Consider the following 15,969-nt stretch of genomic DNA (forward strand, 5'->3'; position numbering starts at 1 on the left):
TTTTTATTGGCTTCACTTGTCGCACAAGTTAAGTGGTTAATTGAACGAAGTTTTAAGAAAGAAAAGAATCGTTGACTTCAACGGCACGGACAACGAGTGTGCCAGGCTGGAGGTTTCTTATGCAAACTTTCTCGACAAATTTGATCTCAATCGAGTTAAAACAAGTGAGAACAATATGAGTTGTGTATTGAAAGCTTTGTACTATAAATAAGGAGGTTTGGAGAATGTTGTAAATATGTAATCCAAGTTGAGAGAGTTGAATCCTAAAAAGTCTCTCTAGTCCTTGTAATATCGTTGTGTATTTTTTTAATAAAATAAAATCCCCCTTTGTATTATAAATCATGGATATCATGACGGGTCTCTATGCACAAGTTCGACCATCGTAACAAAATCAACATTTGACCGTATCTAACCAAATTTACCTATCATCACTCTGCTTAACGCATTATTTTTTTCTTTTCCATCACTCACTCATCTTTATATCATTTCTCTTCGCATTTTTGTGAAAGAAAACACATTGATATATTTCTTGATAAACATCACTACTGATGGCTACAAAAATTAGAACCAAATGTGATGCTGTTTTGTATCTTTGCTACTAAGACAACCCACATCTTAAGTAAAATAAATGAAAAGAAAAGAATCTGATTCGAGTTTAAAACGAAACATTGACCTCGTTTCGCTTGTTAGGCATGAGAATTAACAACCGAAGATTACCTTCTTGGCATAACTTGACAGGGTTCCTATGCTGTGTGAGGATGGCATTGCTGTTTCCTAACAACACATGAGCAATTATGTAACTCTCTCCTTTCTCATTTGCAAATTGCCATTCTCTCACTGTCAAATTGAAATAATCTTTCCGTGAAGACACCGTCGCTTTCACCTCTACGTATTCTAGTTTACCACCTTCGTTTTCGATCAACAGGTCGTAAGGTAAACCGGTTTCGCTCTGCTCATTAACCCATCTGACCTTAGCCTCCTTGGGGTATGTTGCAGCAAAGTATCTGTAAGCGATTTCTTCTCCTTTCCTACCCGTCTGTTGCGCTTGCGCAGCCCAAGGTGTGCCCGTATGAAGTTGATCTCTTTCGCTGAAGTCTGCTGAGAAGGAATTGTTCCATCCATGAAGAAGGTTTGGATTGAGGTTGAAAGTAGCTTGATTCCCTGAGGTTGAGCCACTCTCCATATGCATAGAATATAATGGGTTTGGCTGGTGACTAGCTAGTGAACTTGTGCCTGCAGTATTATCATATCCAGCAACCAAGTTTGTATCGGCCGTCTGGATGGGTATTTGTTCCTTAAACGACTCCGCTACATCCTCTTCGCTGCTACTAACATGACCAGAGGCCAATTCTTGCTTAGAATCATCAACATGGAGCTCGCTAGAACCATGTCTTCTTTTGGAACTTGAAGGTAACCAGCTCAAGCTTATCCCAGCTTTCTTCTTGGCTTTAAGAGCAGATTTTAGGGACCAGATCTTTTCACCATCAGGAATCTTCTGAACTTTTTGACTGTTCACAATGAATGATTCCATTTGACCCTCGCTCAAACCAGATTCTGCCATTGTTTTGATCAAGTGAAGGAAATTTGCCAAATGCAGATCAGGAACCCCGTTGAAAAACAAACCAGACAGTTCCATGAACAAGGAATGGGAATCCAGACATGGTGTTGTGTACAGAGCTTTATCCTGAAGACAACAAAATCAAAACACAAACATGCAACTAATTCATCACCATTGCATCGTATCACACTGAAGTTGGTCAAAATATCAATATAACGAAGCACATGCTAATTTTCCAGATTTGGAAAAAGCAGTTGAGTATTACGAAATCACTGTTCCAGTCAAGAGGGTACGATAGAAGCAAAGATCTACTTGCAAATAAACAGAGAGGAGTTTCAAATAACCACAAAGACAATGTCACAGCCCTGTAATCCCCATATACACTGGATAAATTACTGCAAGAAACGATGGTGAAAGAAGACATACCTGCAAAAGAGAGCTACATTTGTACTCCTTTTTAGAGAAAATATCATACTGTGGTATGACATTCTTATAGCATAACTTCTCAACGACAAAGACTTGTAGGCGCTTGACTTGACTATATACAGTCTTTTTTGTTTGGGTATACTTCTCATGATGGAGAGTAAAAATATATCGCTGAGCATAAGGCAGAGACCAGTTCACAAGTGACACGGTTACACTGTTATCTTGCAAACCTTCATACTTTGCTTCGCGCTGTACCACCTGGAAAAAAATGTAAACATTCACAGAGTGAATTTGAGGTGACGCCATTGAAACTAGTGTTACACAAAATGTAAAGGCGACACATATACAAGTTCTACACTGGTAAACGTCTACACGACAAGAACGGTGGTTTTGGAGTAAGTGAAACACAATTCATGCCGTTTATATCAAATCCAATGTCCCTCAGACCCCCTCCTAGATGTATGTAAATTCAATATATCATTGTGCAAGGTGAAGATTAGTTACCTCAGAAATACTTGGAATGCCCAAGCTCTGCATCAGCACCGATACTTTTGTGTGAATCAGTTCTTTCTCTTCGTCAGTATTTTCCCCGAAGTAAATAAAATGAATATCCTTCTTTTTAAATCTCTTCTTTAACTTCTCATCATCACACCAACATACGAGACCGAACGAGGAGTGTAAGGAAATCCACTTATCACTTTCAGTAGGAAGCACAGTGTAGTCGACCTCTGAAAGTTTCTCTTTAAAGTGCACAACATCTTCGGCAGATTTACCAGATTTCAGGTCATCACTCCACTTCAGGAAAATTTTGAAGACCTAGACATGAACTTGACACTTTAGCAAAGAAGAATATAGATAGAAGATAAACAAGACGAGAGTGATTTATTTTGAAGTAAATAACTTACAGCCTTGGCAGCACATGAGGGTGACACATAATGTGCGAATTGCCCTAGAATTTTAAGGTACTCTTGAAAAGAAGGCGTCTCAGGTACTCCACACCCATTCACAAAAAAATCATGGAGACCTGGATAGATATTGCACAATGTTTTCCTACGCAATGATTCCACAACACCGCTGATCTGCGAACTAATCTCTTTTATCTCATCTAAAACGCCAGCAGAATCATTCCAGTAAACGTCATTATGTGACAAGAATATTCCAGATATCAGATCATTTTGCCTACTTCCATTTTGATTCGGGACAAACACAAAAGGGAGAGCATGGAGCTTTTCAGTAATTTTCTGCTTTGAATCAGCCATTTCATTCCACAAAAACTTGTAAAATCTGGTAACCTGAGAGATGCTGCAAAAGTAAAGACAGCGTTGTATACTGTTAGAAAATCCGCGACGACCTGGATGTCTCGCATCATCATCATGAGTTTTTGGTGTCACACAAAGGAGGTGGAAAAACAAACACTTGACTGGAAGAAGAATGTCGCAATAACATAGAAAACAAGAACAGCTCGTTCCAAAATACATAAAATGACAATTTATCTAAAGCCTATGGTCTCTACACATAAAAGGGTATTAAGAAAACTGTAGAACTCAGTTCTAATGCCATCAGACCTAATGTTCTTAGTGCGGAGAAGGAATCAAAGCACCGCAAAATATCATGCACGACAGAGAACAGTAGTTTAAGAACTCCTTATTTGTAATGATGTCGAAAGAAAGTAACTTAAGATGACACTAGATGTAGTACTTAAGAATGTAGTTAGAATCAGAAAACTATTCCAGAAGAAATAAGAGGCAGTGCACAAAAAGACAAAAGCACAAACTTAAAATTATTTCATAACCGTAGGTAGAGTTGTACCTTGATTTGAAAGAGTCTCCACAGTGCACCCAAGTTTCTAGGATTTCCAGAGCATCATCGAGGGAAACTTTGGTCTTGAAACCAATATCATTAAGTAACTTGACACTCGTAACCTGTTCCACAATAACCCAAGTATAGATGACTAAAAGAAAGAAGGTTAAACAAAGAGATGAAAGAACTCCTCCGCTGGGAAGTCCATATGGTAGTAATCAATCCTAGCAAGGTTTAAGATATTAAAACAACACCCACATCTCTAAGTAAATTTCAAGACCTTCTATGTACTTTTTATAGGTCCATTAGAAAAGACTCACTCAAAAGCAAATTTATGCACTGCTTACGGAACTAACAGTTGTAATAGCAAAAGCACGTTATAACATTAGTAAGACAAAGACGAAACCAACCTTCGGAACTGCATAGGGAGCATTCATGCCAAGTATTGACCGCACATCATCACAATCATGATAGAGATCTTTCGCAAGATGCAACTTGTTGTCCATGCTTGAAACTATCCACTGAGAAACACAAACTGCCCTCATAAATGAAGATTCTGATGATTTGATGACACCATGCGTGCCCGAGTTATAGTTAACAGTTGTTTTGTCATGGTAGCAATTATCCCACAGTCTATCAACGACTTCCAGAAGATACTTGCAACCTTCACGGCAATTACTTTTGTGCAGGAGAGACAAGAGATCAACGAGTTCCGGAGATTCCCAGTCTATAACAGCCAACCCGGGAGATAACAAGTTGGTATCATACTTTTCACAGCGTGAAACAGCGTAGAATTTAGCAATGCTCTTTTCAACTTGAACCACTTGAACAAAATCGGATATTCCAACCTCTTGAAAAAAACCCCGCCACTCCTTCATCCCGCATGCATAGAGCTTTGATGCTGGATGTTTCAAGTAGGTACCATCAACCACATGCCACAATATATCCAAGGTTTTGGTAAGCTTCTTCATGTTAACCTGGTTTCCAAATTCTTCACCGAAATGAATTGACGCCTCACCTAGCTGTTTTAACCCATAATCTGTCAATATCAGAGCTTTGCTTCTCAGCTCAGATATTATGTAATTCCTCTCGCTCTGACAAACATGGCAGCTGGATCGTAGATGTGTCATTACAAAACATAGGTAATCTACCATCAAACCCTCCGGTGTACCTCTATTCTTCGCCTCAAAGGCTGGTAATATATGCACTTTGATGATTTCATGTGCTGACAGCTTTTGAATGCCAATTACAGAAAGCATGTTTATGAGGTCATCTGCAGTGGATTTTTCACCAACAGAGGTCGCCAAGAGAAAGGAATGATCAACGGTTCGGAGATTTCCATATAACATAGGAAATGCTTCAAATACATCGCCAACGTCAGACCCCGATGTCTCATGGTGCAACCAGACTGCGCCTTCATCTAAAGAGGTGAACTTACCATTTGAAAGGGGTATGAATGGGATCTTACGAAGGCTGTCCATAAGAGTCTTATCTATACCTAATTCTACATTACCATGCCCAGAAGAACGGGATAGTATGTATAGTTCAGTAAGGAAAGACGATAACCATGCAAAGCCCATTGATTGCAAACAATCTTTCTTGTGACTCAATGAAGAAAGAATCTGCACTAAAGTCTTTGGTCCATAATCTTCAATGCCCAGTGCCCTTGACAGGGAATCTGACAAAACTATATCTTTGTCCAAAAAACCCAGAGCAAGATGCTCTTGAAGCAATCCATCGTTAAGAAGAACCCTTATCTTTTCATTCCAGTTTCTTAAAACCTTGCAAGGAGGAACCCATTGCTCACCATCTCCATCAAGCAGCAAGCAATTTGTTGTTCTCAATCTAGATATAATGGAACGAGGGAGAGAAGAAAAGAACCCATGCACTTCCCCGACGAGAGGTACAAGCTGCATGTATGAGGACACAGCTTTACCCAGATTCTGGTCGAAAGAAGGGAGACTGCAAAAAAACCCTAGAGCACCGACAAACAAACCCGGAAATTCTGACAACAACCACTGGTTCCAAGGACTATCCTCATCAACATCCTCCCTTGACGATGTAAGAATGAAATCCCCTTGTAGAATAAATTTCAAACCATAAGTTCTTAGAGGAAGAAAAGCAAAAACGGGTTCTTGAATCATACAAGATCTGTAAGTTCCATCTTCTAGCATGTCAAGAGTAAATCCTATGGAAATCTCTGTTGTCTGAACGTCATCACGAAGATTAGCAGACTTTAATTTCTCTGATGCTACAAACCATGTCATGCTATTTTCCCCACATGAAACCTTTACGATATTTTTGCTCACAACCTCTTTCCTCATGACCAAGAGAGAATCGTCAAGCATGTTTCTGTATACTATGCACTGGAGGCGATGTAGGAAGAGTAATAAAGAAGGATGAAGGTCTGAAAACATAGGCTCAATGTGATTCACTGTTGTTATTTCGGAATCAAGGGCTCTGAAAGGAAGTGCAATGCAGGTGTTCCATTTTGCATCTTTCAGTTGTAAAGCACGGCCAGATAGCATGCTGGTAAGTGATTCGACATCATGTGGAGGTACAACAGTCGGTAAAATGTATCCAATCTGACCCTCACTTATATCAAACTTGAAATGGAAACCATTTGAGTGGATCTCGGGAGCATCAGAAACCTGGAAGCGAAACCAAGCAAAAATATTACAAGTAGTTATTTAAGAAAGAAATTGCTATAATCTTTCTATCACTTGGCGTTAACGCTCATATACGTCTTTCAAGCTGACTTGTTTCGTAATAGCTATTCCCATGGCCAATCCTAACTCACTTAAGCTTGGGTTCCATAGTAGCATTCACATAAAGAATAAAATCATAATCTATACAATGAATTTTCTTTGCACATACCCGAAACACTGACTTGAAGCCAATTCCTTTCTTCCCTATGTATCCACCAGATCCTTTCTTTGTTGATCGACCAACATCACACAAGGCCTGAATGTTCTCAGGCGTGAAACCACACTCGTTGTTTAATACAACAATCCCAGTTTTCTGAAGAATGAATGTGAGTGTGGGTTCCACATGTTCAGGGTACTTATTGTCATCAGCATTTTGAACCTGAAGCAACAATAGCAGGAAAGTAAGATGATGAAAAGTGATAAAGACAACATCTAACAACCTGTGATATTATCTATCTATTTTCTTCAACAGACGAGAACCATTAAAGTCCCTCCCAGGACAAACAAACATTTCACTACTCATTATCCCTCTCCCATTACAAGGATAACGATAACTGAAACATCTACCAGTTGACAGCATAACAGTACCGCCTAATTACTGATCATTTAGGGCACGCTAGAACTCGATTATAGGATACACAATGCATAAGAATTGACCAATTGTGTATTAAAACAAACTCGATTAATATGCTTCTAAGAAGATGATGAACAAAGAAAGAAATAAGGAAATAATACTCACGAGTTCAAGAATAAAGTGTGAATCCTGAGAATACAATTCCTGGGACAAACACTGAAGTGCTCTTCCTAACCGAGCATGTTGTTTCTGCAACATACTGGTCTCGGCACCAGAAGAACTTGAATCCAGCCCAAACTCATCCCGTCTGATTAAATCAATAACTGAGGCTGGATTATCATGAAACTCAGGTGCAGTTTGGGTAAATGCCTCCCCAACAGAATCACATAAATCCCCAGCACCACCAAAAGTGTGACAAGATCCATGAGGCTCTTTATTATCTTCACACAGTGTCTCTGATACGATCATGCAACTTTCGTCGGTATGAATTGGGTCCTCCAGTTCTTGAACAAAACCTGCGCCAGAATCTAAGTTGGACGAAGCAGTTTCCACTATTGCAGAGTCTAGCACAGATGATGAGCAAAAATTACTGTAATCATTAATCCACTCAACAATGCCTAGCCGCAATCCGGCATCGTGCAGCATGATGCGCTGCTCTGTATGCTCGCATGCAGACATAACTCTTGTGGGAGCATCTTTAACAACAGAACGCAGTCCCGATAGCAAGACATCAACAGCTAAACAGCAAAACTCCCCAGGTAAATAGCCCAGACAATCAAGAAGGAATTTTGAAGCAGCATAGTCACTTTTACCCACTTTAGTTTTCTGTTCTCCAACTATCACTTTGTCTGAAGAAGCACTGAACTGTACTGGCCCGCGCACGTTCCCAAGAGAATTCCTACCATCTAGATCCATCTCCTTGGAATGGTTATCTACAAATACTTCAAATGCACGTTTTGCGTAGCATTTTAGTAGGGAAAATGGTAGATGTGTTCGTCCATTCAATGATATCAACGACAATAACTGCGCAGAAGTACGGTAAGCAGACCCTTGAAGAGCAGCCTCTAAGAATGAATCTGCTGTTGCAGAAGGATCTGTGCGGATAATCTTACCATCCTTTGTCACTAGACACAGCAGATCTTTTGAATTAATCTCATTCAAACACCCCATAAGAGGACCAGCGTATGGAGCAAACTTAAGATCCCAGTGGCACCATGAATTTAAATCTGACAAAAACGGAGCTCTAAGCAGAACATCTAAAATCTCTTTGGATGAAACAGCATTCAGTGGGCTGCTTCCCGAGTCAGCAGTATTTCCCACTGTCAGGGATTCTTCTAAATGCTTACTGGTCAAAGATTTTTCAGCTCCAAGCAATGTTGAAGAAAAGAGGAGACATTTAGAACCAGATTTGTTCTTGTAGCTACTGATGATTTCAGTGAAAATTTCCTCTGAATCTTTTCCTACAACATCGAGATAAACTGTTGGAAATTGTTCTGCAAGCAGTCGAGCCACCATCTGTCTAGATATTTCATTGCCACCAGCAAATTCAGAAGCCTGCGATAGCAATTGAGTCAAGAGCTTCTCATTCACGTGGACCTCCAGAGGATACTCTTCCCGTAATTCTCTGGCTAGAAACCTTCGAAGTTGTGTTGGTAGCAGTAGCATGTGTTTTTCCAAGAAAGTGGAAAACTCACCCCAACCAAGAGACTCAAAATCCGGTACTTGAAACTGCTCTGCCAACAAAACCTGGCAAGTCTGTAGCTTCCTAAAGATACTGATGAGCTTCTCTCCAGAAAAATCATGCTCAAAATGCAAGGAAAGCCTTCTGATAATTTCTTCAGCAGTATTACCTAATAGATAAAATTGATCAGATTACAAATTGCAATAGAAATGACAAGCACAAAAAAACTGCCACCGTGCCACAGAAGCTTATTAGATAAAGTATTCCAGGAAACAGTTCCCATTTCGATAATAGTTGAATTATGTAGTATTTGAATTGCTCGAATAAAGTACATATCATGATGCTACAGTGGTGATTGACCAGACAATTTGAATAAGATATAAAACAAATAACTAACCAAAATTCAACAAGCACAGAGAAGTACTGATATAGAGAACAAAAATATACTCACTTTGTTTTGGAAGCATAACATGCTGAGTTTTGTTTAACTCATTGTCTTCACTTGGCTTAATATCATCTACCTGATTTCCTGTGCATGGATTAGTAGTATCACTTTGGCTCGCTAATTGCAAAGTATCATATATACTATCACACGTTCCACGTCTCATTGAGGTTACCTGCAAATGCAGCACAAGAAAGAAATAAAAAATTAAAGAAGAAAAAACATCAGTAGATTTCTTAGTTTAAGATGAAATAACATACGATGAACGCTTCCAGAGGAAGTTAACTTTCATTTGAACAGATTATATTTTCCACATCACGATAAGCAGACAAAAAAAAAACTGAACAAGCTGATTTTGATTTAGAAGACACAGGTAAAACATCTTTTTTGTTCCAGAAACATCTATAACATCTACTGTTCAAAAACTAACATGAATCAAGCTACGGAGAAAGATAAAAGTCAATCTACAGAAAACAAGCGCACTCTTAAGCTAAACAAGATGGACTTACTTCAATTTTCTAAAATGATTTTGTACATGTGAAAGATGGATATAAGGGTACAAATGACTAAGAAATCCCATAGAACAACTCCTCCATAAAAGGGTACAAATTATATTACTACTTAATTGCGGCAAACATCTGCAACTTTTTCCTTGAGCAAAAACAAAACTAAATGATCAAAATCAAGAGAAAAAACGACATATTATCCCGGAAACAGATTCCCCTGCACCTAAAAGTTTTTTTGCACCAGTGCAGTTTTACTTTCTTCTGATTATTACAGTAGGGAAAATCTGATTGCCAGAAAGAAACAAAGACATCTGAAGAAAGACAATCCAAAAAACTCTGGTACACAAAACAAGAAGCTTTTTGCATGAAAGAAAGTGAAGCAGCTAACAAAAAAAAATGCCATAATCTCCCTGTCAAATTCCGGCGTATAAAAAGGACAACCAGATTTACGTTATATATATTCCCTAATTGATATTTCAAAAGAAAATCTGCAACCTCAACTGTTGGAAGCTTTCCATTATTTAATTAAAGAAAATATGGAGACAAAGGGGCGCTAGTTTATCAACAGAGTAGTATTTTTATCCTGTTACAGCCTGCCTCAGTGACATTGTGATGTGCACATGCAGAATCAAAGAGCAAAGCTGAACTAGGGAAGTTTTTACATTTGCCAAACTCTAATCCAAGACCTTGCAACTGGGTGCTAAGTCTCAGACTCGAGCAAAGACGTTTGAACCACACAAATATGAGCACGAAAACCAAAACAACAGCTTTAAATCAAGTAGAAGAAGTTTCCCTCATAAAGGTAATTTCAGAAATAAAATTAGACAGAACTAATTAAAGCATAGGAAACGATGAAGGGCACCTCAGGAAATAACATAAACGAAAATGCAAAAAATTCAAAGTAATATGAACACTCACAGCGACATTTAGTAATCCAACAAATGGAAATGATGACATTGCTTTAGCTCTTTCATTTCGTACTTCAGAGCCCCCCAAGTGGTAAAAAGACAGCATTTTCTCAACAACCTACAAAAATAAAAGAGAGTATTAGGAAATATAAAAACATGCAGCCTCACAGCTTCTTGCTTGAACTAATTCTCTTTCAATTCAGATTCAAGCAAAAAGATGTCTCTTATATATGATTCAAACAGTCATACAATCTCGATATACCGAACACGAACTTACAGTTGAAGTGCTTAGCTCTTTGCAGGGGTCCTTCCAAATCGAAATGAACTTTCTCAAAGCCCCTTCGTCAAGTGTGAAGTCAGCCTCATCGACACCGAAAATCTTCTTATCATCAGAATAATCTGCTGATTTAGGTATCTCTCGTTTCGCATTTTCTCTTAGCAATTTGGTGGGGCGTCTCCTAAGCGATTTGGACGAATTGGATTTTCCATGACTAGGATTGTCATCCTTCCTTTTCTTATCGGAGCCCCCAAGCCGCTTCATCTCTTCCGCAACAGATGGATATGGACAACTACTGGTATGATCAGAAGTCTTAAGATTTTGAACCTCATAATCAACACTATCGTTGTCTTCTGAGCTTGATGAATCAAATCTTGTATGCTTGCCACAATAATCCTTATGCTGTAAAGCAAATGATTCCGCGCGCTCAGAGATGGTAAGGGATTTAACTTTCGGTTGTTTCTTTGATGAGGGGATGTTATGCTTCTGGTGCAGTTCAGTCAGTAAGATTTTCAACGTTTCACCTTCTTTTCTCTTAGCGTCTTGAATGTAAGATACATGCATCCTATAAAAATGCATTAATCACATAATCAGCTAACGCAATTCATACTAATGCGTCTTAGAAAAGCAGATTCATCATTGAAAAGCCAATACAAAAACATCTGCAACCAATTCATACAATAGAACTCTGAAAAGACTTCTGCTGCGGTAACAAAGATGTGAAAAAAAGAATATAACATGAAATGGAATCAAATCAATAGCAAATTTTGCAATAAAGATAAAGAATTGGATGTAAAACTTATATGTGCAAACTCCATTCAAATGACTAGTCAGCAAATTTCTAAAACTATACATGAGCATGCAGATAAGACTCATTTCTTTCTAAATCACAACGACATGTCAAACGGAGCACATCACTGATGTTCCAGCCCTCAACCTATTAGTAGATACTTATTCACCACTTAAAGTGAATGAAATCAAAAGCTAAGTAACAAAAGTTCAATACTCTCGAATAAATTACTAGATTTGGGGAGGGAGTAAATTTTTAAATAAACCTTAATACCTGACCATACTATCAAACTAATTAAACTCCTAAGGAAGTTTAGATAATTCAATGAAAAAAAAAAACAAAATCATACCGTAAGCTCTGAATACGCACACCAAGGTTTTCTTTGCTTGCAACTGATTTTTTAGTAGCAACGAAATTAAGGAACTCATCGACCTTGACATCATTTGTAATATAAGTGTAGAGATAGGTATCAAGAAATGATATTATCTCCTCAGTAGTGATCTGAACGGGTCCAGTAGAGCTGGAAATGGATGGAAAATAGAGCAAGACTAGTGAATGCTGCAGCAAAGGTCCCAATTCCAGATCATCGAAAGAATCAACAAACTCGTTGCGACATATTGCCATCTCCAAATCATACAGTGTCACAATTCTTCTAGCCCCAACATAGCAATGAATAAATGCATTAACCTACAAGACATCGAGAAACGCACGCACATAAAAGGCTAAACCTTTGCCCTTTTCATCACACTTGCTATAAAAACAACATCGCCAAGCTTACCTTGCCTTCGAGGGCCATAAGTTGGCGAAGAGAAGGAACATCTTGCATCTGCACCCCTAATGTACGCCAAGAATCAGCTTGAAGTTGTTCTAGAACCAATCTCGAGACTCTAGTAGAAGAAACGCACTCTCCAGCAGCAATCACTGCCTTACGCGTCTCGTTGACAGCCTTATCAATCCGCATGACTTCTACTTTCCGTTTCGGCTGTTTCGAGGAAGGCTTCTCCGAAGAAGAAGCGGTCCCTCTTCGAGAACCACCACTATCATCAGCGCCTACAGTAGCAGGAATCGGTAGAGAGTTTGGCACCTCTTTATCAGTCCCCTCTTTGCGCCTTCGTTTCGAGGAAGGGCGCTCGGTTGCGATTGCTCCTCCACGTTCCTGAGAGGCACTGATGTCGTTGCTAGACGGCGGAGGCTGGGGAGGAAGGACGAAGCTCGGTACATGGGATTGAAGGAAGACATTCGCGCCGCCACCGCCGAATTGGGGATGGTGGAAATTGAGATTCTGGAAATTAGGGTTTCCGAAGGAGAAGTCGGGGAAGTTAGGGCGGTAGTAGCTCGTCGGAAACTGAGGCAGGGGGTATCTGATAGGCTGTTGTTGGAGACTGAAACTGGGAAACACAGGATTCGAAGGTTGAGGAAGATAACCACCGTTTCCCCTGCCGCTTCCACCGTTGCCGGAGGAGCCCTGGGACCACGAGCCGTCGCGATTCCCTTGCATTCGTCGGCGAGGGAATAGCTACGAGTTGGAAAAGAGAAGAAAAGGCACAGTTAGGGTTTAACGGCTTCTGAGTTGGGTCTTTATAAATAAATAAATACAAGTCCCTCTCTGTTCGATTCAGAGGGTTAAAGAAAGTTTAGGATGAATCGTACCGGTTTTAATCTATTTTTCCAAACCGGATTTTGATTATGGAGCAGGTATTTAAAAAAAAAACAATTGACCTACTTTCGTGTTCAGGTAAAAACGAGCATGAGTGAATTACGCGGGATATTACCAAAATTAGGGTGTCTAATCCGACTCCCGTCTAATGTGATTTGTATGGTACGTACGATTGTGGTTTCAGTTTGTATTCATTTTTTTTTAATGTGCACATATTAATTCATCACTTTAATCATCCGCTATATATTAATAGCGAAACATTTAAAAAGTTGTAACATGTAGTTTATAATAATTAAAAAAAAAACAATGATGAGTTGTCGTTTAATTAAGATGACAATTAATCTTACGTGGCAGGTTAAAAATCAATTGAAAAAAATGTTGGTCCAAATTTTAATTACTATGAAACATTATATTAATCTAAAATATAAGAAGTGTGTATTTTTTCCTTAAATAAAAGTTACAAATTACCTAATATGATTAACATATATATGAAAATTAATGATTATGAATAATAAAGATTTGATAACAATTTTTGCATCATTCTTCATTTTTGCTTAATTTTATATTATTAAAAGAAATTAAACAATCACATTAACCATATAATAAAAAAATATTTTTTTCTTATATGTTATATTTAAAATTTTTTAAAATGATTTTAAATTACAAAAAATGTTAAAAATCCCTTTGAAAATTTTGTGAACATTGGCATAATTTTTTTTTGTTATAACAAGATATAAATGATCATACAATCGTATTAATATGAATTTTTATTTAATAGATATTTATATCAAATAATATATATTAATATCGTTTAAATTAAACTATGTACCACTTAAAATATATATAAATATTTTAAGTTTGAAATTTGCATTGAAATAGTATTGAGACCTTAATATTTTTATTTTAAAATTTGCATCGGAAAACACCACATCGAAAATTTTGAGATTAATGGTTTAAATTTTTTGTTACATTAAATATGCAAATGTTAATAAAACCATATGAGTAGAAAGTCTCAATAATTAATACATATAAAATATACAATATATTTATGTCAATATCTTTGAAAATATATAATTATATACCATATAAAATAAATAAAATGATTATTTTAATTTACAGTAGAACCTCTATAAATTAATACTCGATAAATTAATAATTTCTATAAATTAATAAATTTTGCAGGTCCCAACTTGGACCGGTTTTTGTCACAAATCGATAAAATAATAAGATAATATTGTTTTTAGAAAATTCTATGTAAATATATGGTCCCATTAAAATTATAAATTAATAATTTATATGTATACATATTTTATATAAGTAAGAACTTATACACCTAATATATTTTGATGAGATTTAGTAATATTATATCTTAAACCACATTTAGCTTCTATGCATTATATATATTATACACCAGAAAATATAATAAAATTAATATAAATGTAAAATTTCAAAATATAACAATTAATATCTATATAATAAAATCAAATATTTTTCTTATTTTAGAATTAATATATTTTAAAATAAGAAATCTAAATAAGGAAATTTTTGTAAAATAATATCTTTGTAAATTAATAAAATTTCATAGTCCCAACATTATTAATTTATAGAGGTTAATTATACTGTATTTACCATAAATATATTTTAAATAAACAAGAGGTGTTATTTTAATTTATGTGATTACTATAATCTCCTATATATTAATTGAGAAACAATTGATTACTCTAGCAAGTGTAAGGTTTTATTAATTAATATTGCTCAAAATCTTACAAGAGATCGATACAACTAAGATTTATTTAGCTGTTATTGAAATCACCTAGCGAGAACATGGATTGCACAGCAAATTTTCTCTCCTAACTCTAACCCCCTTTCTATCTGTCACAACACCGACAGAGAATATTTGGAAGTGTCGATTGATAATCTGAAATGGTAATGTTTTTTTTAAGTTCAGCCCATTGTTTTCTTAAATGGGTCTAGAACCGTTTTTAATGATTAACTAAATGGACCACGTACATACTGAAATGTCTTTAGGTTTAAAAATTGTTGCATACCAAAAATCAATATGAACCATCATCATTTTCGTTTAAATTTTGTCAAAATAAAAATATAGAGTTGGGCAAAAAAAACGAATCCAAAAAACCGAACCAAGGCCGATCCAAAGAATAGTGCTGAACTTTAATCAATTGGTTAGATATCCGAATATGTTCAAAATTTTGGTATCTAGAGAACCGGAACCAACCCGATCCAAACTGAAATATTTTAGGTATCCGAATATATCCAAACAAGATTTATATACTTAAATATATTTTTTAATTTAATATCTAAAACAATATACAAAATATAGATGTTTTTAAGTTGTCCAAAATAGTCCTAAAAATATGCAAATAGTTATAAGTACATGTTTAAAATAGCTAAACGATACTTATAATACCTAAATACTAAAAATGTCTATTGATTTCCTATCCAAATATTTAAGCTAAACCAATTTTTTTTAACAACTATTTTATTTAAATAAAATGTAAAGTTACAATAAGAATATAAAAATAATAGAATTACAATTAAATGCAAAACTAAGATCATAAAACATTAAAACACAAAGATTAAGATCCGAAGAAGCTTTCTTCTGAACAATCTTTTCTCTCCTA

General features: G+C 36.6%; 1 protein-coding gene across 1 annotated transcript; it reads right to left on the reverse strand.

Annotated features, from left to right (window-relative positions):
• Positions 1–497: 497 nt before the first annotated feature.
• LOC125577024 (protein NO VEIN-like) lies at positions 498–13,239 on the reverse strand. Its single transcript, XM_048737663.1, has 13 exons — positions 12,449–13,239; positions 12,020–12,357; positions 10,881–11,445; positions 10,614–10,721; positions 9,199–9,364; positions 7,232–8,916; positions 6,662–6,871; positions 4,195–6,435; positions 3,794–3,906; positions 2,890–3,286; positions 2,489–2,800; positions 1,985–2,242; positions 498–1,684 (listed from the first exon to the last, which is right to left on the reverse strand). The coding sequence occupies exons 1-13, from the start codon at positions 13,166–13,168 to the stop codon at positions 656–658; spliced, it is 8,142 nt and encodes a 2,713-aa protein (XP_048593620.1). The 5' UTR covers positions 13,169–13,239; the 3' UTR covers positions 498–655.
• Positions 13,240–15,969: the final 2,730 nt, after the last annotated feature.

This window comes from Brassica napus, chromosome A8 (genome assembly GCF_020379485.1).
Source record: "Brassica napus cultivar Da-Ae chromosome A8, Da-Ae, whole genome shotgun sequence".
In the NCBI taxonomy this organism is placed as follows: Eukaryota; Viridiplantae; Streptophyta; class Magnoliopsida; order Brassicales; family Brassicaceae; genus Brassica; species Brassica napus.